The sequence below is a fragment of the Mirounga angustirostris genome, unplaced genomic scaffold (assembly GCF_029215605.1).
Source record: "Mirounga angustirostris isolate CCGP_5_RB_7025 unplaced genomic scaffold, mMirAng1.0.hap1 SCAF_6, whole genome shotgun sequence".
Taxonomy (NCBI): domain Eukaryota; kingdom Metazoa; phylum Chordata; class Mammalia; order Carnivora; family Phocidae; genus Mirounga; species Mirounga angustirostris.
The window spans coordinates 97,813,631-97,835,753 of record NW_026991714.1 but is presented as its reverse complement, the minus strand read 5'-3'; the positions used below and the strand labels follow the sequence as shown (position 1 = coordinate 97,835,753).

The following is a 22,123-nucleotide window of genomic DNA, read 5'->3' as shown; positions in this document are numbered from 1 at the left end:
ACCCCTGAAACAAATAATACATTATATGTTAAAAAAAAAAACAAAACACGAAGATAGTAAGAAGGGAAAAATGAAGGGGGGGAAATCAGAGGGAGAGACGAACCATCAGAGACAATGGACTCTGAGAAACAAACTGAGGGTTCTAGAGGGGAGGGGGATGGGGGATGGGTTAGCCTGGTGATGGGTATTAAAGAGGGCACGTATTGAATGGAGCACTGGGTGTTATTCGCAAACAATGAATCATGGAACACTGCATCAAAAACTAATGATGTAATGTATGGTGATTAACATAATAAAATTTTTAAAAAAGATTAAAAAAATACCTTTTAAAATAACTTTTTAAATGTTTAAAGGATTACCAAGAACTAATTTAAGATTCAAAATCCGACAGGAACTAAAAGGGGAAAGTAAGAGAAACTCTAATATAGCAACATCTCAAGTATGATTTATTTTAACTTAGATATTAAGAAGCCAATTTCATTTTAGAGACATTATAGAGCAATGTTTTCAACTTAAGGGATTAAAAGGTTCTTGTATATTTATTTCATCAGAGTTCCCAATGGTAATATTATCTTCCTGGATCTTTCTGTACCACATACTTTCAGAAAAAAAGGGAAAAAAAAGAATGCGGAGGCAAAAGAAGAAACAGCAGAAAAAAAAACAGGTCAGAGACATGCACAACTCCTAAAATATGGGGGATAAATTACCTGATTAAAAATATCTCCTCGTACAGCTTCACAGTCTACTTTGTATTTACAAATCAAGCAAGATGCTGTTGCAAAGGAACCTAAAAACAACCAATACACACATGCATTATTAAAGGAATGTTTCCCTTTCTTTAAACATACCACAAAGATTATAAAGTTTGACACCAGAAAAGAGAATTAAGACTCCACGGGGGGAGCGCCTGGGTGGCTCAGATGGTTAAGCGTCTGCCTTTGGCTCATGTCATGATTCCAGGGTCCTGGGATTGAGCCCCGCATCGGGCTCCCTGCTCAGTGGGGAGCCTGCTTCTCCCTCTGCCTCTCTCTCTCTGTCACTCTCATGAATAAATAAAACATTTAAAAAAAAAAAAAAAAAAGACTCCACAGGGGAATCTCAGGGGTGAATAATCAAAATACTTATATATAATACAGACAGAATCCAATCATTGAGATGTTGATATACACAGTGACACTTCCTAAAGCTATTCTTTTCAATAAAATAAACCAATTCCTCCAGAGCTAAAACTCTACAGAGTTGGAAGGTTATAATTGTGTGACCTTAGCTTAATTAACAGTTATACATTAAGAACAGATTTTTTTGTTTCTGGGTTGTTTTTTTTTTTAAGATTTTATTCATCCATTCATCCCAGAGAGAGGGAGAGAGCACAAGCAGTGGGAGAAGAAGAGGGAAAAGCAGGCTCCCCACTGAGCAGGGAGCATTATGCAGGGCTCAATCCCAGGACCCTGGGATCACGACCTGAGCTGAAGACAGACACTTAACCGACTGAGCTACCCAGGCACCCCAAAAGCAGTTCAGATACATAAGAAAATGGTCTGCGCCTACTTGTTGTCTTAGATTGAAAGTCTTCTATATTTCCAAATTCTATACATCTGAACTACCCCTGTTCCTCTGGTTTCATAAACTAAAGATGTCATATTTTTATTATATTGACATATAAAAAATACTGACATATTACTTTTGTAATCAAAGACGGTTATTTAGAAGAATTTAATGGAATACAACTGCTACACCTTTTGAAACACAACAGAACGTTAATCTGATGTTTTGTGCAATTAAGTATCAAGCTCAATAATTCTGGTTTAATTTTTTTGCATTCTACTTTTCAAAATTTATCTACAACTGATCAGTTAACAATGACTAAATAAAAAGGCTTAATGTCGGGGTGCCTGGGTGGCTCAGATGGTTAAGCGTCTGCCTTCGGCTCAGGTCATGATCCCAGGGTCCTGGGATCGAGTCCTGCTCCTTGGGGAGCCGGCTTCTCTCTCTGCCTCTCTCTTTCTCTGTCTCTTATGAATAAATGGATAAAATCTTAAAAAAAAAAAAAAAAAGGCTTAATCTCCATTTCTGGATGGCAGCCTACTTTCTAATCCTATTTTTTCCTATAAAACTAATTAAATAACAGAAAACAATTCTGAAGTTTACTAACCATGACACTGAATTATCCTTTGGATTCCTGCAACCTGTTCCAGTGTATCTATGTTCTGAGTATAGTTCCGAAGTAGTTTTCCTTCTTTATCTGACAAGGCTATGAATTTGTGACAGAGAGATGGTTGGAACTGTCCAGGATATATTTCCTATATAATGCAAAAGGCAAAAAAAGATTACAGTAAAGAAATAAGTATAACACATCTCATGTTTAGGTTTAACCAAATAACTACCAATGATAGTCCCCCATGTATAAATTAAAAAATACATGAGCATCTCAAAGCATCTAGATGGTTGCAACACACACCTACAAAAGGATTGCTGCTGTAATATGTATAAAACTCAGCAATTAGTGAACTTGCCCCCTGAAGGAAAAAATCAACCCATAAGCATCTCTAATAAATGTTAACAGATATTTTAATAAAAGTCAGAAGAAATACACACCTGAGAATATATCTAATTTTTTGTTGGCTGCAAATTCAGGGTTTGTTTTAAGGAAAAAGAAAAGTTTAAGTTGAAATTAAAGATATCAAAGATATGGTGACTTCTTTTAAAAACTAAAAGGCACTGTCAACACAATATTAAAAGTGGTTTATTCATCATTCATTATAAATATCAACCTGTTGGAAGTTTAAAGCTAAAGTTTTAATTCCTTACCAAAATTGTTTTCCTTCCACTGCACAGGCACATACTGGTATAGTATAGAGTTGCTCATGAATGCTGAGTTGCTGGATTTTGTGTGTGTGTTTTTCCCCCCAAATAATGCTTCAATGCTGTTTCTTCTTTAAAAACAAAGAATTCAGATATACACATGGCAAAAAGATCAGAGAAAAAGTATCAATTTTGGTCCTCTCAACTTTTGACAGTGTTTTTATTAAATTTCATTTAGTAAGTGACTATGGCAAAGGAAGTTTCTTCTCTACTTTTTTCTTTAAAGTAGTAATGCTGCCTACTTCCTTACCATTCATTACAGCCTCTAACCTATTACAATGCTAGCAAAAAAATCAGACACAACCGTATGTCTGTCAATAGGGGACCGGTTGTAGAAATATAGTACATCCATAATAGTGGAGTATGCAGCCATTAAAATGAATGTGAGAGGTCTAGATGTACTGACCTGGAAAATGGTCCAATGACATGTGAAAAAAAGCAAGTTAGTCACCAGTGTGTAGAGTTCTGTTTTTGTTGTTTGTTATTAAGCAAAAATAGAAATTATATGCACGTGTATATATAGATACATTCATACAAACATCAAGTCAAGAAGGATACTAACAAGCTATTAACAGAAGTGGGGAAACTTTCAACTTCTGACACTATACAAAAAAAGTTTAATAAGATTATGGATGACTTTACTTTTAACCTATTTAATATTCCAAATTTTAAGAAACTCTCTACAGGGATACCTTTTAGGAAAAATAATAAGCAATCTCTAACTACCACCACATACATGTTCGTATGCTACTGAAAATGTTTTACAAAAATCCAAAGATTCTGCCTCACATTCAAACTTGTATCATGAATTTCACTGACTACTTTGCAATTTAAGAAGCAGACAATGCATACAGAAAGAATTAACAAGGGCTTATAAAGCTATGTTTATAGAAAACTGAAAGCTACATTATGTTTTGAACCACTGTATCATGCTATACTAACCATTGTTTTCTCCCCAGAATGCTTTGTTCTAGTACATTTAAAGGATTAATCGTCATAATTATTTACTAAGCTCTCTCTGGAAATGGCTATTAAAAGTTTTTATAAAAAAATTGTTTTTACAACAAAGATTACAATATGCTAGGCTACAGATAGGTTCTAATAAAGAACATGAGAACAGCATGCCAAACTCATAACATGAACAAATGACTGCCTCCAGAGCAGGTTTGGGGAGCAAGAGTACCAAGACTCTACCCTCCTGGAATGAACTTCTCTGTGTCTTATCATCCCCCATTCCTTTTATATATATATATGTATAATAAATTTTTTTTTTAAAGTACGCTCCATGCCCAACAAGTGACTTGAACTCATGACCCTAACTAAGATCAAGAATTGCATGCTCTACCGACTAAGCCAGCCAGGTGCCCCTCCCCATTCCCTTTTTAAAGGGGAAGGTAAGAAGCACAAAGATGTTGTGGTACAGTAGATTCAGTTCTACACTCCAGTTTCCCTTCATGTCCAATCCGTAACAGTTCAGGGTAGTTTAGCCCTTAAAGTTACAAATCAATTCCTGTAGTTGGGGATAAATTATAAATAATTTATTTTATAAGCCTACATTTTATATGTTAGAACCTAAGTGATTTGAATCTTAACTATTTTCTTTCGCATATACAGTGGACTATGTTGCAATCATTAGATTTAAATACTGTATTCAAACTAAAGGATATAATCTGAAATAATGAAAAAAAATTACCCTGGAAGGACTTTTAATGGATATTACTCCCAAGACAGGCTCTTAACATGAAGTCTGCTAAAAACCAAATGGCTGTGGATAAAACTTTCAGATAAAAGTATGGATTGGGATGCCTGAGTGGCTAAGTCGGTTTAAGCATCTGACTTCAGCTCAGGTCGTGATCTTACACTCCTGGGCTCCCTGCTCAGTGGAGAGTCTGCTTCTTCCTCTTCCCCTGCCCCTCCCCGTGCTCTCCCTCTTGCTCAAATAAATAAATCTTAAAAAAAAAAGAGTCACAAAAGTATGGATTGATCTTCTATGTTGGAACTGTGACATGTTAGCTAGCCCTGTTCTAAGTAAGATAGACCATCCCAAATCTGAACATTGTAAAGTACTATTAGGAAAACAATTATGTGAGCTAGACCATTCTGTTACTGCTATAGGGGTACTTATAGATTAGAATGAAAGCAGAACTGGGACCAATACTTGAAATGCTATTAAAAAGATGCATTGCTGGGGCACCTGGGTGGCTCAGTCGTTAAGCGTCTGCCTTCGGCTCAGGTCATGATCCCAGGGTCCTGGGATCGAGCCCCACATCGGACTCCCTGCTTGGTGGGAAGCCTGCTTCTCCCTCTCCCACTCCCCCTGCTTGTGTTCGTTCCCTCTCTCGCTGTCTCTCTGTCAAATAAATAAAATCTTAAAAAAAAAAAAAGATGCATTGCTTCCACAAAGATGTATTTACCAGGCATAACAGGAGCCCTTTATTATAATGCTGTAGACCAGGCTGAGGACTGGGGTTTTACATTTTAAAAGACTGGAAAGGTGGGATGCCTGGGTGGCTCAGCCAGTTAAGCGTCTGCCTTTGGCTCAGGTCATGATACCAGGGTCCTGGGATCCAGTCCACATCAGGCTCCTTGCTTGGTGGGGAGCCTGCTTCTCCCTCTGTCTGCCACTCCCCCTGCTTGTGCACATTCTCTTTCTCTGACAAATAAATTAATTAAATCCTCAAAAAAAAGAAAAAATCAAAAAAAACTTTAAAGGCTGGAAAGGTAAACAAAACATGACAGAGTTCCTATACGGCCCACAAAGAAAACCATATTTACTATCTGGCCCTATACTGAAAAGGTTTGCTGACTCTATTGTAGACATATACATCCCCATTTTGCAGATGAAAAAACTAAAGCACAGAAATAACTTGCCAAAAGTCACAAGACCAAGTAGAAGAGCTGTCATTCAAATCCAGTTTTGACACCAAAGTGTGGCTCTTAATCACTATGCATACTGCCTTTTCAGTTTTTGATCCCTCAACATCATTTCCTATTTCTCTTTTAAGCTAATTAAGCACCACTATTAGGTATTGCATTTTGCACATCCTCAAGGGACTGCTGCAACTTGAATTCCAATCACCATCTAACTTAAAAACACTCTTCAAGAATGCATGATGTCTCCACAATCAGTATGAGAAAGAAGCATCTCAATGGAAAAAAACAGCTAAGAACAAATAGGCAGTTCAAAGATATACACATGGCCAGTAGTAAAAAGCAGTCATCCACACTAATAAACAAAAACAAAACACTAATATGATAAATAAGATACTGATTTTTATCTATTGAACTGATAGTTTTAACTGCCTTAAAAACAACTCTAGGGGCGCCTGGGTGGCTCAGTTGTTAAGCGTCTGCCTTCGGCTCAGGTCATGATCCTAGGGTCCTGGGATCCAGCCCCGCATCGGGCTCCCTGCTCTGCAGGAAGCCTGCTTCTCCCTCTCCCACTCCCCCTGCTTGCGTTCTCTCTCTCACTGTGTCTCTCTCTGTCAAATAAATAAATAAAATCTTTAAAAAAAAACAAAAACACAACTCTAGATATCCATTAATAGGAGACTGATTAAATATGTTGTGGTACAACTATAGTACTATGTAGCCTTTTCTTAAAAATGACGTATATTGGGGCGCCTGGGTGGCTCAGTTGGTTAAGCGACTGCCTTCGGCTCAGGTCATGATCCTGGAGTCCCTGGATCGAGTCCCGCATCGGGCTCCCTGCTCAGCAGGGAGTCTGCTTCTCCCTCTGACCCTCCCCCCTCTCATATGCTCTCTCTCTCTCATTCTCTCTCTCAAATAAATAAATAAAATCTTAAAAAAAAAAAAAGACGTATATCTGTTAAGTGCCACTATGAAACTATTTCCAAGAATATTAAGCAGGAAAAAAAAGCAAGGTAGAGAAAAGGGTGTGTGATTCTGTTGGTAATTATTTTCAAAATACTGAAAACTTACAGTAATGCCCCTCTCCTATATACACAAACAAGTTTACTCATTTTTTTTTTCCTGGAACAATAACCCAAGAAAACATCTTACCATGGTAAACTTTGAAGAGATTGGAGATAGAGATGACTGAAGGGGGAAGCCAACTAACATGTTTTGTACTGTTAAGAATTTTTTAAACCACATATACAACACACATACATACACACACACACACGTGTGCATGTGATTTTTTTTTTAAGTATTTTAATGCCAACAGTATACTGTGGAGGGTTTTTTGGGTGTGTAGGGGGCAGAAGCATGCTAAGTCAGCCTTCTAACACACTTCTGATAGGAGTATACTTTATTCCACCTTTCCAGGTAGCAGTGAGACAAAACCTATCATGACCTTTAGCAACTGCACTTTGGAATTTATCCTAAAAACACTGGAAACATACCAAAAAGTACAATCACAGCAACACTATTTACAATAAAAGAAAGTAGGAAACACCCGAAATGTGCACTTGTGGAATTATAGTACACCAGTGGATGAACATTATGACCATTATAAAATATTCAAATATCTGAAAGAAAAAATTTATTAAATACAAAAGACAAATCCAAAGCAGTAGGCAAAACAGCCCATTTTTATAATAAAAATATACATTCAATAAGTAAATAAAACAAAAATAATACATTCGGGTATAAAACTATAGGTGCCTTTATACATACGTGACTTACATACACATAGGTACCAACACTGTCTTCAGATGAATGGGATTGTGGCTTTTGGGGGGGGGGGGGCTTGCATTTTTTGATGAAAGGTGATGAGCTGGTTTTAAGAGTTTAACTTTCTAACTATAGAATCTGGTATGTTTGCACATTATCAATAAAATGATCATTTATTGAATATATATAAAGATGTTTGGAATTTAGTTCATAAAAATTCAGTTATTTCCCCGTCTACTTTTTGACTTTTAATCACTTTAAACGATATTCATTGAATTCAATATGGATAGCATCTATACTCTCTGAACACAGTCCTTTTTAACAACAAAAAAAAGTTATTTATATATCCTCAGTTTCACCCTGATTCTTAATACAACCCCTCATTTTTAACAGTATCTGTAAATTGTTTTAGACTCCTGAGAACCATGACCACAACTCATTATCAATCCAAACCCTTACAATGCACTATGGTTCAGAACATGGCTATACAGCTTTAATGTTGCGCTTAACTGTTCTTATATGCAAGAATTCAAAGAGATATCCCCACAGGTAGGCACACTGTAATACAGTGATGCTCAAACGGGATGTTTGGCAATGTCTGGAGGCATTTCTGATTGTGATGACTGGGAGTGAGAGTGTTACTAATAGCATTTAGGGGGAGAAGGCCAAGGATGCTGCTAGATATCCTACAATGCATAGGACAGTTCCTGACAGCAAAGAATCATCCACCCCAATATGTCAATAGGTTGAAAAACTGCTCTACTGAGCCAGCTGAAATTTCCCATCTAAATGAAATCTGTTTCTTCTCAATAATTATATACAATCATTGCCTCAATACATGTTTAGAAATTCCTTCTTTCCAAAATGTCTAAATTTCACCAGTAATATTTACTCTTTTCATGGTGTCATATTAAATTCACTTTCTCCTAACGGACTAAAATCATAAGCCATTCTTACGAACTTTCTGCCCAGTTAGAGAAACTGATAAAAAAAATTTTAGGCTATGAGTATTTATGTAATATTTAAAGAATCTGGTAAAATACTGTGTAATATTTACATATCCTCCCCACTCTCCATTTCTGTATATGATCTTTGATTCTTTGTCCTTACTTATTTCCCCCTTAAGCTTTTTCCTATTCATTTTTAGGCGAAAATTAACTCAGTCTGTTACCATTACTATCAATTTTAAGTGCTACTTCAGCAACTAAAAGCATTTGTTTAGGCAGTTCCTAATATGAGAATTAAAAGCATAACAATTCTATATGAGTAGCAGTTACAAAGGTGAATATATTTGGCTCTTACCATAACTTAAATGAAAACTCAGAGCAATCATGCAGAATTAAACTTATATTAACAAAACTGAAAAAGGATGCACTTTATAGATGACTACACTTATTTTTTTCACTAAACTAAAAAAATACACATAACTCCTTAAAGCTTTTATGGAAGAAAAAAATGCTGCCCCTCCAAACTTTTCTTCTCCCAGGTGGCATGAAAGATGTACACAGTGGTTAAAAACACTGTAACACATTAACAGTGTGCCATTTTTACCATAACTCAACTTATTTTCTCTTATGCATGGTCCAGATTTGTTAAGTGCATTTTTTAAAGTTCCTATAATTTGTCTTTAGTAGAGTAATTCTGAATTGCTTCTACAGATTCTTACACATCAAAGCTAGTTTAAGCTCAAACTGAGTACCCAAGTCTGTACATTAAACAACTAAAGTTTCTTACCCTTGCTATTTCAATTCTCAGTTACCACATTTTTCCCAAGTGTCAGGTTACTACTTTACTAGGCAATTTAATATATACTTCAGGGGAAAAAGCTGACGAGTTCGTTTGGGCAATGTGTTTCTTCTCAGAACACAGAATTTACAGCAAAAATCTAGTGAGCATTATATAAATGTACCATCAACTTTTATCATCAAATAGAAGATAAAGTAATTTCTAGTTACTTGCTGGCCCTCTTAAGTGTTCATTTCTGCTAACTAGAGCTATTATTATGTGAATGTCCTAGGTCCAAATCAAGAAACCTATAATTAAGTGATATTTCATTGTTCTTCAAAATCATGTAGTAGTACCACTAGCAGTGGAATGTTAGAGCTCTTCTGAGTTATATAAATAGGTCATATGGTTTGAAAGTAGCACTTTTAGGGGCACATGGGTGGCTCAGTTGTTGGGCATCTGCCTTCGGCTCAGGTCATGATCCCAGGGTCCTGGGATCGAGCCCCACATTGGGTTCCCTGCTCTGCGGGGAGCCTGCTTTTCCCCCTCCCACTCCCCCTGCTTGTGTTCCCTCTCTAGCTGTGTCCCTCTCTGTCGAATAAATAAAACCTTAAAAAAAAAAAAAGCACTCTAATTAAAATTCAGGTTCATTTAATTTCTAGATTTATGAAAATGAGTCAATACAAAAGACCCTTATCAAATATACTAAAGTTTAGCAATAACAATTTTACAATTTCTTTCCATAAGACTGAACTATAGAATAAAAAAATAAAAGTCTTCTAATGACTAAAATCTCCTGGGCATGGTATAATTTAATCTCGAACTTTATAGGAGAGCTGCCCAATAGAAATATGTGAGCCATGGATTTCCTAGTAACCACATTAAAAGCATGAAATCATCGTAATTTTTGACTCAATATCAAAAGCATTATTATTTCTACATATCATCAGTACCTGTAAATATATAATAATACTATTTTCTATTTTTTCCATACTACATTTCCAAAATCTGGTATATCTTCCATACTTACATCACATCTCAGTACACTTAAGTACTCAACAGCCCCATGTAGCTAGAGGATTCCAAATTAGTGCAGCTCTAGAGACTCTAGAGCAAAATAAAGCAATCTTGACTAAAATGTAACCTAAGAATCTTCATCCCTAACCACAGATTTTTGAGGCACATCTTCACATGTTAAAGTGTCTACTATAAAACATACCAAAGATTACAATCTTTATGACCCATAAAAAATATTAAAAATCAAAACAGTGATGTTACTTTCATATGGTCTATTAACCTCTAAAATAGCCTGAACAATGTAAAGGCCATTACTAAAATGCAAACTTGAAAAATATGAAATAATCTCTTGAAAAATAAGCCCAATCCTAAAATGGAAAGTAAATGATAGTCCCCCTTCTGGGAAGAAAATTCTGACTGAAATGACTTTATTTCGTGATCTTACTCTACCACAGTCCTAGTATCCAATTTACTAGACAATGAATGGTCAACTTAAGAAGCCTAAATATGAATAAAATACATTTTCATGAGAGAAGGCCAAAGAACAACTAGAAGACTTCATAGTACCTTTGCAAACTTGAAGAATGGTCTTGGATCTTTTCTGAAATATTCAATATCAAACATTGCTTGAGGATCTGGAAGGTCTGGGAAGTCTATTGCAAGGCGAGCATAAATACCATCTCTTGACCTGAAGTCAGGTATTCCACAAGAAACAGAAACCTGAAATATGCATGGCATAATTTGTACAATTAAATCTTCCATCTACGTTTATAATTACTAGTTCATCATATAATTAGGGAAGAGCTGAAAAATATTTACTTTAAAATTTATCTTGGGGAACAACAATACTGCCCTACTCTAATTTCAAATTCAAATAAACACACACACAAAAAAACAAGAGTATAATGAAATCCACCATATTTTCCATTCACAATAGGGTAAGGAATTTTAAGTCAGGCTAATTTTTTTTGTCAGGCTAACTTTAAACCTTTAAACATTTAACCAACACATTAAAGCAACTGCAATTTGAGAACAGTAAATCATTTCAAATTATTTTAACTACAAAGCAGGCAAGATTTTCTATCGCAGTCAGGTATTTGAAAAAACAAAACTGTCATCTGGTCAGGGTTATAGTATTTCAAGAATATTAAATTCCTGTATTTTCTTTAAAAATTCTATCATACGGGGCGCCTGGGTGGCTCAGTTGGTTATGTGACTGCCTTCGGCTCAGGTCATGATCCTGGAGTCCCGGGATCGAGTCCCGCATCGGGCTCCCTGCTCAGCGGGGAGTCTGCTTCTCCCTCTGACCCTCCTCCCTCTCATGCTCTTTCTCATTATCTCTCTTGCAAATAAATAAAATCTTAAAAAAAAAAAAATTCTATCATACGATATTTTAATTCTAAACTGACATTTCAAATAGGAATTTCAGAAGTTAACTTTTTGTTTCACAATTTCATCAGCTGACTCCACTCTAACCTCAGAATAAAACTCCCTTGTCTCAACCACATCTGGGAACAAAGCAGAACTATTCTTGATAATCATTTATGGTTAAATAGCACTCTGCCTTAACTCAAAATGGCAAAAAACAGGTCTGAATTTTACTCCCAACAGTTGCCCTAGGTCACTAACATGTAACATACTCTGTTTTAAACACACAATAGCCTTAGGTAGCTAGTTAAGTGCTAACCCAAAGTGGGGCTAATGCAACACGTCAAGCTACCTGTTGCCTTCCCAACACTGTTACTTACTTGTGAACACCAATTAGGTTCCTGGTTTCCCATAAAGATGGAACAAAGATCCAATTTTTCCATCAGACCCTGACACACTTTAATGCAAACAGCATCCCCTGCATCTCCTTTAGGAGCTGTAGTATAATAAGTAAAAACCTTGCCTTAAATTCCACTTACTGTATTTACAAACAGAAATCTTTTACAGTTGTTGGAGAGGTTTTTACAGTAATGAACCAATTCAACTGCTGCAGCACTTTTTAAAGATTTTTTTTTAAATTTATTTATTAGAGAGAGAGAGAGAGAGAGAGCGCGCGCAAGAGGGGGAAGGGTTAGAGGGAGAAGCAGACTCCCCGCCGAGCAGGGAGCCCGATGTGGGACTCAATCCCGGGACTCCAGGATCATGACCTGAGCCGAAGGCAGTCGCTTAACCAACTGAGCCACCCAGGCACCCTGCAGCACTTTTTATACAGCAGTTTCCAAACACAAATTCCCATTATCATGTTAGGAAAAATTCTACACAAAAAATGTTTCCTAATTGAAAAAGGCCCAAGAAAAAATCACATACCACCTCCCTCTTTTACTAGTGTTTTATACATCTTACGTACCCCAGCTCCAGTTAGAACTATTATTTTTTTGCACTCTTGCAGTAATTTCACAGCATCTTCAATTGTATTAATATCTTTTCTTTTTTTCCTTTTTGGTGGTTCTGAAAGTATATTAATAACAATCTGCCACAGTGTCATATCATCCAATTCAGGTGGAGGAATTGTTTCTGGTAGTAAATCTTTAAGAATTGTTCGAGGATCTGTGCCAATCATGAGATGTTGCTGAACAAAAGTATATGGACCTACATCAAGAAGGAAAAGAATTAGATCGAATCCACCTCCAAGTAATTCAAAATCTCATTTTCTAAAGTAATGAATTAGCAATCTTCAAAGTTTTTTTTGCAAAGAACACACAATATAAAGGTATTTCATTCTTTAGAGCTAGTGCTCTCTCCCAATGAGATGAAGATCAAATTAGAGATGTGCCTGCTCTTAGAGCTCTTAAATCCAGTGTCTTCTCTCCTGTTTCTAAGAATAAAACGAAAATTCATTCTTCAGATCAATTATTATTTTCTCTTTCAAAAAAAATATGTCATGTTAAGACTTAAAAATTTAGTATGTTAAGCTGTTTTGGATCAAAAGACTATCAACATTAATTATTCAATTGCTGATAATAATTACCTTCATTTACTGAGTACTTATTTAATGTCAGGAACTGTCAGTTATTAATTCACATAAGTCTTCCCTGAAATATTTTTAATAGATGAGAAAACTGACACTGAGAGAGAGAAAACAGTTTGCCCAAGACTACCCAGTTAGTAAGTGGCAAAGGCCATAATGCACACCCAGAGTTGCATGCCAAATTCCACGCTCTAATTTTGTTTCCAAAGCAATTGCCTCTACTTCTGCAATTTCTTTCATGTTTGTTTTTATCGTTTTGAGCACCATTCGTTTGAAGAAAAGCCAAAGAAAGATGTTAAATTACAAATTAAAAAAAAAAAGTTGAGCTATCTTGAGCTATAAAATACCATGTATTTAAGAGTTAATTTTTTAAAAAGTCAAAATTAACTACCAATTTTTATTTATTTACTTATTTATTTTTACAACAAACCAAACCAAAGCTATGTTTTTATTGGTGCTGTTAAGTCCCTCCTCACCACCCTGCCTTGATAGATGGGGGTGTGTCTTGTTCCTAGAGGTGACAAAATGAAGCATTGCCACTTAGTGTTTTTAAAAATCTTTTGAAAGATGTACTATAAAATTATCTTAACACAAATATAAAGGCTATGCATCTATGGTAATCTTGATCAAAGCACTATTTTCATTTGATAAAAATCTCAGATTCTCTAATAGCTTTTGCTGTTACTCTACAAATTCAGTTACGTCTCCTCTTTCTCAACGATACACTCTTTTTTAACCTGAAATAACTTTCTAAATGAAGAAGACATGAAAAATTACAGATTAATAAGATATAAAAAAAGATGACAGGCATTTACAATAAATTTGCCAATTTTACCTCAAAATTTAATTTTAAAGCTACTCTTTCTCTCTTTCTTTATTGCTATCATGGTTTAACCTAAAATCATGTCTTATACCATGACTACTGCAATTATCTCCAATGCATCCTTGCCCCTTTGAAGTCAATCTATACACAGTATAGATTTTTTAAATGATCTTAAGAGAAAAAGTGATTTTAAGGGAAAAAGGAGGTCATTATATAATGATAAAAGGGTCAATGATATCAACTTTTAAATTTCAAATTCTGATTGTTGCTAATATACAGAAATACAGTTGAGTTTTAAATAATGATCATGTATCCTATAACTTCGGTCTAAGATCAAATTGAAAATTATTATTACTGGAAAATTTTAAGGAGATAGTAATTACGTATAGATTTCCTGTGGGCTTTCAGGACTGGTACCTTTTCTTTATTGATTTGTAGAACTCTTTTGTACATACTTCTGTTATTAATTACTGTGTATTCTCCTAGATCTTAACCATAGAAATTTAATTCTGGTAAATGTTTTTGTTTTTATTTTCTTCAATATTGTACTAGAAGTACTAACCACTACAATAGACAAGAAAAATAAAAGGAATCTGTATTAGAAAGGCAGATATAAAGCTGTTAGTATTTGCAATAGACAAGATCATCTAAGTAGAAATTTGATGGAAATGTCAAAAAAGCTACTAGAATTAAATGGTTAGATTATTGGTTAGATTAAATGGTTAATTATCTAGCATCTTTAATATTTCCTGAGCACAAACTGTGTGCCAGGCACTTTTCTAGGCACCGACAAAACACTATACCACAGTCAAAAATCCCTGCCCCCACGGGGTTTATTTTCTATATACAGGAAATAAAACGAAGTTAGATACAGAGGTTATTAAAAAGTGATAAGTGTTTAAAAAAAAACAAACAGATTTGAATTGAGAAAGAACAAGATACTCTAACTGGAGAAAAAGCACTCCACACAGAGGGGTACAAATGAAAGAACTGGAGGAGTGAGAAGGACCTGACAGAAATACCAGGTGCCAGCTTCCATGGGCTTATTATTAAGCTGTTTAAAAACAAAAACAGAATAAAGCACTAGACTTTCCCTAGAAAACATAAGCTGACACTAAATGTCAGGAAGCACCTAAGAACCTCAATACCAGGTTATAAGGGTCCAGAAAACTCTATTTTTAGTTGACATTAAAAAATATACAAAGAAGACATTCTCTAAAGTTCTGAAACCATACCTATCCGTGGCCTTGGAGTCCAGTCACTAGAGCTTGCATGTGAGGCTCTATCATCCTCATCACTTTCACAGGAATGAAAACCGTTGGTGATTATTTCATCATCAAACAGAAGGTCATCTGCAAAAGAACCCAAAGTAACTCAAGGTGGCTGAAACAATTTGCATCTAAAATGTATGAAGATCTGTAACAGTTATGATGCAATGATTTTCACTGAATAAACCACTGAACATTCATTCATAGTGCCTAGGTTAAAAATGCCTCCTGGGTCAGTTTGCACCATTCATAGGAGCAATATAGCCTCATCTTTATGGATCCTGCAAAGAATCTTAAAACTTCCAGTTCGCCAAAATCTAGAAATAGTTATACTTAAAACACAGGAAGTACTAATCTAGTTACACTGAAATTACAGATCACAAGTAATAGGAAGTCATGAAACTTGTCAAAAACTTAAGTCATTCAAACATAACTATGACTGTGCTCTTCTCTTGTATAATACTAGACATACAAAGATATATGCGTTATTCATTTCCCATATTAAACTGTTTATCGAAATCAAGGGTCAATTTACAAATCTAGACTTGAATGCACACGAATGGTCAAATGGTCAAATGTCCACTGATTGTATTTATTGATAAAGACGAACATCCATCCACGACAGAAACATCTCAGATTGAAAATATGAAAACCCTCAGGGGCGCCTGGGTGGTTCAGTCGTAAAGCCTCTGCCTTCAGCTCAGGTCATGATCCCAGAGTCGTGGGATCGAGCCCCGCATAGGAGTCCCCGCTCCGCGGAAAGCCTGCTTCTCCCTCTTCCACTCCCCCTGCTTGTGTTCCCTCTCTCGCTGTGTCTCTGTCAAATAAGTAAATAAAATCTTAAAAAAAAAAAAAAAAGTCTTAAAGTACTATCATGCTCCATACCCAGCATTAACTGCACCAAATAACTGTAATGTCTTTTGCAAAAAGCTATGCTTTTGCAATTTTGCAGACTATGACTTTAGAAACAGCTTTGCTCCTTAAAATTTAAAACAAGTTTAAAAACAGAGATCCTAAAAAAACCACAATAATTGCACAGGTGTGTCAGTTTGCAAAGACAATTGCAAAAGGATGCAAAGGACCAAGCAAAAGTTGCAGATTTAACTGTGCAGGGAAGGGGTGTGGAAAAGCGAAAGATGTTCAACAAAGGCAATATGCTAAAGAGAGGAGGAGGAGAGAGAAACTTACTTTAAAAACCAACTGCGGGAGCTTCGCGGCGCGGCGGCTGCGCAAAGCGCGAGGCCGCCCAGGCGGGCCGCGGAGGGAGGGAAAGAGGGAGCGGAGGGAGGGAATACGCGGGCCGCTCCCGCAGCCCAGCCAGCAGCCAGGGAGGCACACAGTTGAGGCCCGTGGTGGGGAGAGGGAGGCCCCAGAACCAGACCTGAGCCCCCAGCCCGCCTCAGAGAACCCCCCCAACCCCACACCAGAAGGGGCCCCGAGAGAGGGAGGAGGGGATGCGCAGTCCCTGCCGCCCGCGCCCTGCGCACCTCGGTACCCAATCGTCGCCGCCGCCGCCTCTTCCTCCTCTTCGCCTTCGTCGTCGTCGTCGTCGTCGTCGTCGTAGAAGTCGTCGGCCGGCGGCGGCTCCCGGGATAGGCCCTGTAGGCCCGGCCCATTGTCTCCTTCCCCGGCCGTCGCCGCCTGGGCCTCCCGCTCCCCGCCCGCCGCCGCCGCCTCCCGCCACAGCGCCGCGGCCGCCGCGGGGCAGCCCCCGGTCGCCGCCGGCACCTCACGCTCAGTGGCCGCCCCACCGGGCTCGCCCGGGCTCCGCCCCAGGCCGGGACAGTCTCTCCGCGGCCTCTTGCGGAGAGGCTCCCCGGCGGGCGGCGACGCGGCCTCCCTCTCGGCCGCCACCGCCGAGGGGGAGCCGCCGGGCTGAAGGGCGAGCGCCGCCTCGTCCGCCATCTTCCAACTGCCTCTCTGGCCCTTCTCCCTCGCCTCCTCTGCTCCCGCTCGACTCGCGGCACTGGCGCCCCCGCGGCTCCGGCTGCGGGAGATTTAAACCCCGTCACGTGACCCGGGCCCTCGTCGCCCCCGCCCTCCCGCCGCTCCCGCCACCCACGCGGGCCGGACCACAACACGGCGGGTCACGTGGCGGGCGGAGGCGGCGTGGGCTGGAAGGAAACGCGGCCCCACCCCTGTGCGGCAGGCGCGCCTAGCCGCCAAAGTCGCCCGTTTCCCAACTTCTTTTCAAAACTGGCGTCAAATCACTGTCGCCCGGATGGCTCAAGTTTTGGTTCACACTGCGAATTTCCACTTAAGTCTGAAGTGCACACCTTGCTTGCCTTAAGTCTTTTCTAGATTTAAGCTAAGAGGTTAAAACTTAGCTCCTGAGAGGCGGTGAGGAATGAAGCTGGCCAAGGCTTAGCTTCGTGAAATACGCTGGATAGTCTTAACAGCGTTAAGTAGAGGATAAAAGACGCAGTTCACTCCTCACCCTCTTCACACCATTTTGACAGCCCGTCTTTGCTCCGTTTTCTTCTTGCTCCTGTCTTTAGCTGACTGCTCCCCAACCCCATCACTTGCAGGGTGGTGTAAATTGTCAAATCCTTAAGGCAGGTGTCCGCCCTGAAAAACTTCTGATCTGGGGGGTTGGAGACCAACCTATCGGCTTTCCGGCACCACCTTGGCTCCAAAGGTGTGTGAATTACCTTCTCTGAGTGTACTGGGTCAAGCGGGCGATAAGGAAAGAGCGGAATGAACCTGACTTGGCCCGTATAGGCTTCTGACTTTGGGCTGGGATTTGAGATTCTTGCCCGCCACCTTGAGCAATTTGTTTGGCCTTTCTAAATGTAATATTCTCATCTCTAAAATGGTAATATTTTTAGGGTTGTAAGAATTGAGATATATGTAAAGTGAGGAGGAGTACCTAGTAGCTCAAAATATCAGTCCCATAAATAAATGAATAATTAAATTGCATGCTAGAAGCCCCTCTACTTTCCACTTTCCCTGAAATTCCAGAACACTGTCATTCCATATCTAGCCTTAACTAAGGCAAATTTAGAGCCAATGTTTGGTAGAGCATCTGCCTCTGCAGTGCGGCATTAGAACCCCTTAAAGGACCTCTTCAAGTTTATAGTAAACCATACCTTAAGCTTATTATGGGGGCCTGCCTATACTGAGCCAATTGAAAATTTAGGCAAGCAACTTGTTTCTTTACTCTTTTTTTTTTTTTTTAAGATTTTATTTATTTATTCGAGAGACAGAGAGCATGAGCAGGGGGAGCTGCAGAGGGAGAAGGAGAAGCATGGTTCTGGATCCCAGGACCCCAGAATCATGACCTGAGCTGAAGGCAGACGCTTAAGGACTCAAGCCACCCAGGAGCCCTGTTTCTTCATTCTTAAAATAAATAAATAAATAAATAAATAAATAAATAAATAAATAAATAAATAAAATATTGAAAATGTATCTCTAAGGTCCCATCCAAATCCAAAAGTTGGGGGTGCCCGGGTGGCTCAGTTGGTTAAGCCTCTGGCTCTTGGTTTCTGCTCAGGTCATGATCTCAGGGTTATGATATAGAGCCCTGCCTGGGGCTCCCCACTCAGTTGGCACCAGCTTGAGATTCTCTTCCTCTGCCCCTCCCTGGTGCTGGTGTACACACGTGTGCTGGTGCACGCTCTCTTTTTTCCATCCCCCTCCCTCGAAACTGAGAGACTCCCACCTAGTCACTTTTCATTTCTGAAAGTGATCCCTTTTGTTCTTGAAGCCTTGGAATCATATCTGAAGTGTTCCCCCAGATTGATGCCCTCTGACTGAATCCTGTTGTCCTTCCTTCCCTTCTACTCTCCTCAATTCCTAATTACATAGGCACCTCACCCTTCCCGGCTGACAGTCATGACCCTGTTCCCTCCCCCACTTTCTCTTCCTTAACCAACAACATATTTCATAAATTGATTCTTAACCACATTGGTGGGATGTAATACATGAAATGTTGAGAGTCAGCATCCCATTAAAATTGAGAGAAAATTTGGGGTACCTGCGTGGCTCAGTCAGTAGAACATGTGACTTTTTTTTTTAAAGATTTTTATTTATTTATTTGTCAGAGAGAGAGAGAGAGTGCACGCCCAACCAGGGGGAGCAGGAGGCAGAGGGAGAAGCAGGCTCCCTGCCGAGCAAGGAGCCCAATGTGGGACTCGATCCTGGGATCATGACCTGAGCTGAAGGCAGACTGAGCCACCCAGGCATCCCAGAGCGTGTAACTCTTAATCTTGGTGTTCTGAGTTTAAGCCCCACCTTGGGTATAGAGATTACTTAACAATAACAACAACAACAACCTACAAAATAAAGAGAACAGTTTACCTTTAAACGAAATTGAGAGAAAATTCCCAGCTTTTTTTGAGAAAGATATTTGTAAGCTTATGGACATCTCTTACTTATTCACTCATTCATTCATTTATATATATTGTACATCAAGGACACTTCCTGGTATTTATTAAATGCTATGTGATCAATATGATCTCTAATATGCTGAAAAATCAGAGAGGGGTATATATGACAGGTAGGATAAATGAGACACAAATGGTATTTAACAACAAAACAAAACCCTCTCAACTAGACTTCTGGCCTACCAGTCGTTGAGAACTACTTGCCTGAAATTCAAGTCATTTTGAGTCCTTAAAGTTTGCAAGTTCACGTTCAGGTTTTCAAACCTCCCCCGAATCTGACCTTGACCTTCTTGTAAATATTTTTAGCATTAGTATACTCTAACTTGAGTTTATCATTTTTAGGAAGCCATGTTTTTAAATGAGGAAGCTCTTTTAGTTCTCATATGGGATGATCTCCAAGCTACACAGTGCAAGATGTAGACCAGTGTGTATAATATAATGCTATTTGTGAAAAAAATAGATGGGGGAGTGTGGAAGGGAGACCATATATATGTATTTCCTTATATACGTAGAAAATAACTCTGAAAGCACTTAAATACATAAAAGTCTGCCACATATCTCTCATACTTTTTTGCCGGTGCCTCCTTGCCTAGAACGAGTCCTCTCTACTCCTTACTTAATACATGAAAAAGCACATTCCCCTATTTTCTTTGTTAACTTATTTTTCTCTATGTTTTATTGATGGTCTCCCCCACCTAGAGCAGGAATTTTATTCATCCAGTTCACCTCTGTATCATCAGTTTTCTATGAGAGTAACTGGCACATATATTTATTGAATGAAAGAATAAATTAAGAATGTAAATGAATATTATTTCCATATAGGAAAAGAAAAGAAAAAGAGAAAAAAGGCAAAGAAACAAGACAAGGAAATTCAGTTTGTTCCCAGCACAGTTCAGGTGAGAAAGTTTGTGAAAGGTGACATGAGGTTGATGGTACCTGGTTTGATGGGATGAACATAGATGCACCGGCCTGTGAGGTGTCTTCCAGCACCAACAACCAGTTTTCTGATTCCTCAGACACCACGTGGGTGTTCAACAGTTCAACTCAATCCTGACACTAACTACCCAGAATTAGTAAAGACCTCACAGCTTCAGGAGTCAGTCTCACAGGACTGCCCCCCAATCAGATGCCAGTCACAAGTCTTAGAACTCCTGTACTTCTGACTATAAATGGGGAGTTTGCATGGTACCCCCCTAAAGTTCAAGAATTTGCTAGAATGGCTCAGAGGACTCAGGAAGACATTACTTACATTTATAAAGTAAACGTTTACTCTGTATCCTTACAAAGAATAGAAATGAACAGCCAGATGAAGAGGTACTTAAGGCAGGGTGTGGAAAGGTCCTGAGCATAGGAGGTTATGTCCCTTTGGAGCTGAAGTGTACCACCCTCTCAGGATGTGAATCTGTACACCAGTTCAGCAGTCTCCTAATTGTTCAAGGGTCTTTATACAGCTCAATCCCCAGCACACCCATACCCTGTCTTTGGAGGCCTAAAGTGGGGCTGAAAGTTCCCACCTGCTAATCACTCATCTTTGTGGTGACCACCTCCATCTTGAGGCTATCTGGGGGCCCCACCTAAGAACTACCTCATTAACATGAACTCAGAAGTGACAGAAAAGGGCTTATTATGAATAACAAAAAAAGCTCCTTTCACTAGGAAATTACAAGGGTGTTCTGTGTCAGGAATAAGGGACAAAGACAAAATATTTTTTTATTATACCAATGTCCTAGATTTCTGGCACTAGTCACTAAGATTTTTTACTTGCTTTCTAGTGCTAAGCCCCCTAAGCAGCCTTCAACAGTAATTTAGTTTCCCATATAGAATTTTCCACTGGGGGAAAAAATGTTTGAAAAGTTCAGTTCTATTTATATAAACAAATAAATTGGCTTTATAGCTATAATATCAGTCTCATATGACTATGATTTATTAGGGGAGTTAGTACCAACTCTGTGTCTTCTAAAAAAGTGGTATTGGGGCGCCTGGGTGGCTCAGTTGGTTAAGCCACTGCCTTCGGCTCAGGTCATGATCCTGGAGTCCCCGGATCGAGTCCCACATCGGGCTCCCTGCTCAGCAGAGAGCCTGCTTCTCCCTCTGACCCTCCCCACTCTCATGCTCTCTCTATGTCATTCTCTGTCTCAAATAAATAAATAAAATCTTTAAAAAAAAAAAAGTGGTATTGACAAAACTAGTTATTAATGTGGAAAAATATAGATTCCTACCTCACAGTAAATGAAAAATAAATTCTAGGTGGACTGAGGATCCAAATTAAAAAATACAGTAAGAATACCGTATAATTTGTAGCAAGAAAGATCTTAACTAGGACAGGAACTATTTAAAATATGTATTTCAGGGCACCTGGGTGGCTCAGTAGGTTGAGCATCCAGCTCTTGATTTTGGCTCAGGTCATAATCAGGGTCCTGAGACTGAGCCCTGAGTCAGGCTCCTCATT

General features: G+C 38.7%; 1 protein-coding gene across 4 annotated transcripts in view; it reads right to left on the bottom strand.

Moving 5' to 3' along the window:
- The window catches only part of SIRT1 (sirtuin 1), a 29,720-nt gene extending 12,438 nt beyond the window's left edge, over positions 1-17,282 (bottom strand). Inside the window, exons 1-6 of one of the 4 annotated variants that reach the window (XM_045877931.3) lie at positions 16,777-17,282; positions 15,257-15,373; positions 12,578-12,819; positions 10,810-10,962; positions 2,153-2,300; positions 708-787 (exon numbers count right to left, since the gene is read on the bottom strand). In XM_045877931.3, coding sequence (XP_045733887.1) covers positions 708-787; positions 2,153-2,300; positions 10,810-10,962; positions 12,578-12,819; positions 15,257-15,373; positions 16,777-17,194 — 1,158 coding nt within the window. In that variant the 5' untranslated portion in view covers positions 17,195-17,282. Of the gene's footprint in view, positions 1-707; positions 788-2,152; positions 2,301-2,808; positions 2,934-10,809; positions 10,963-12,577; positions 12,820-15,256; positions 15,374-16,477; positions 16,721-16,776 lie in introns of those variants that run through there. The other 3 variants (XM_064594705.1, XM_045877932.3, XM_064594706.1) reach the window with 3 other exon arrangements.
- Positions 17,283-22,123: the final 4,841 nt, after the last annotated feature.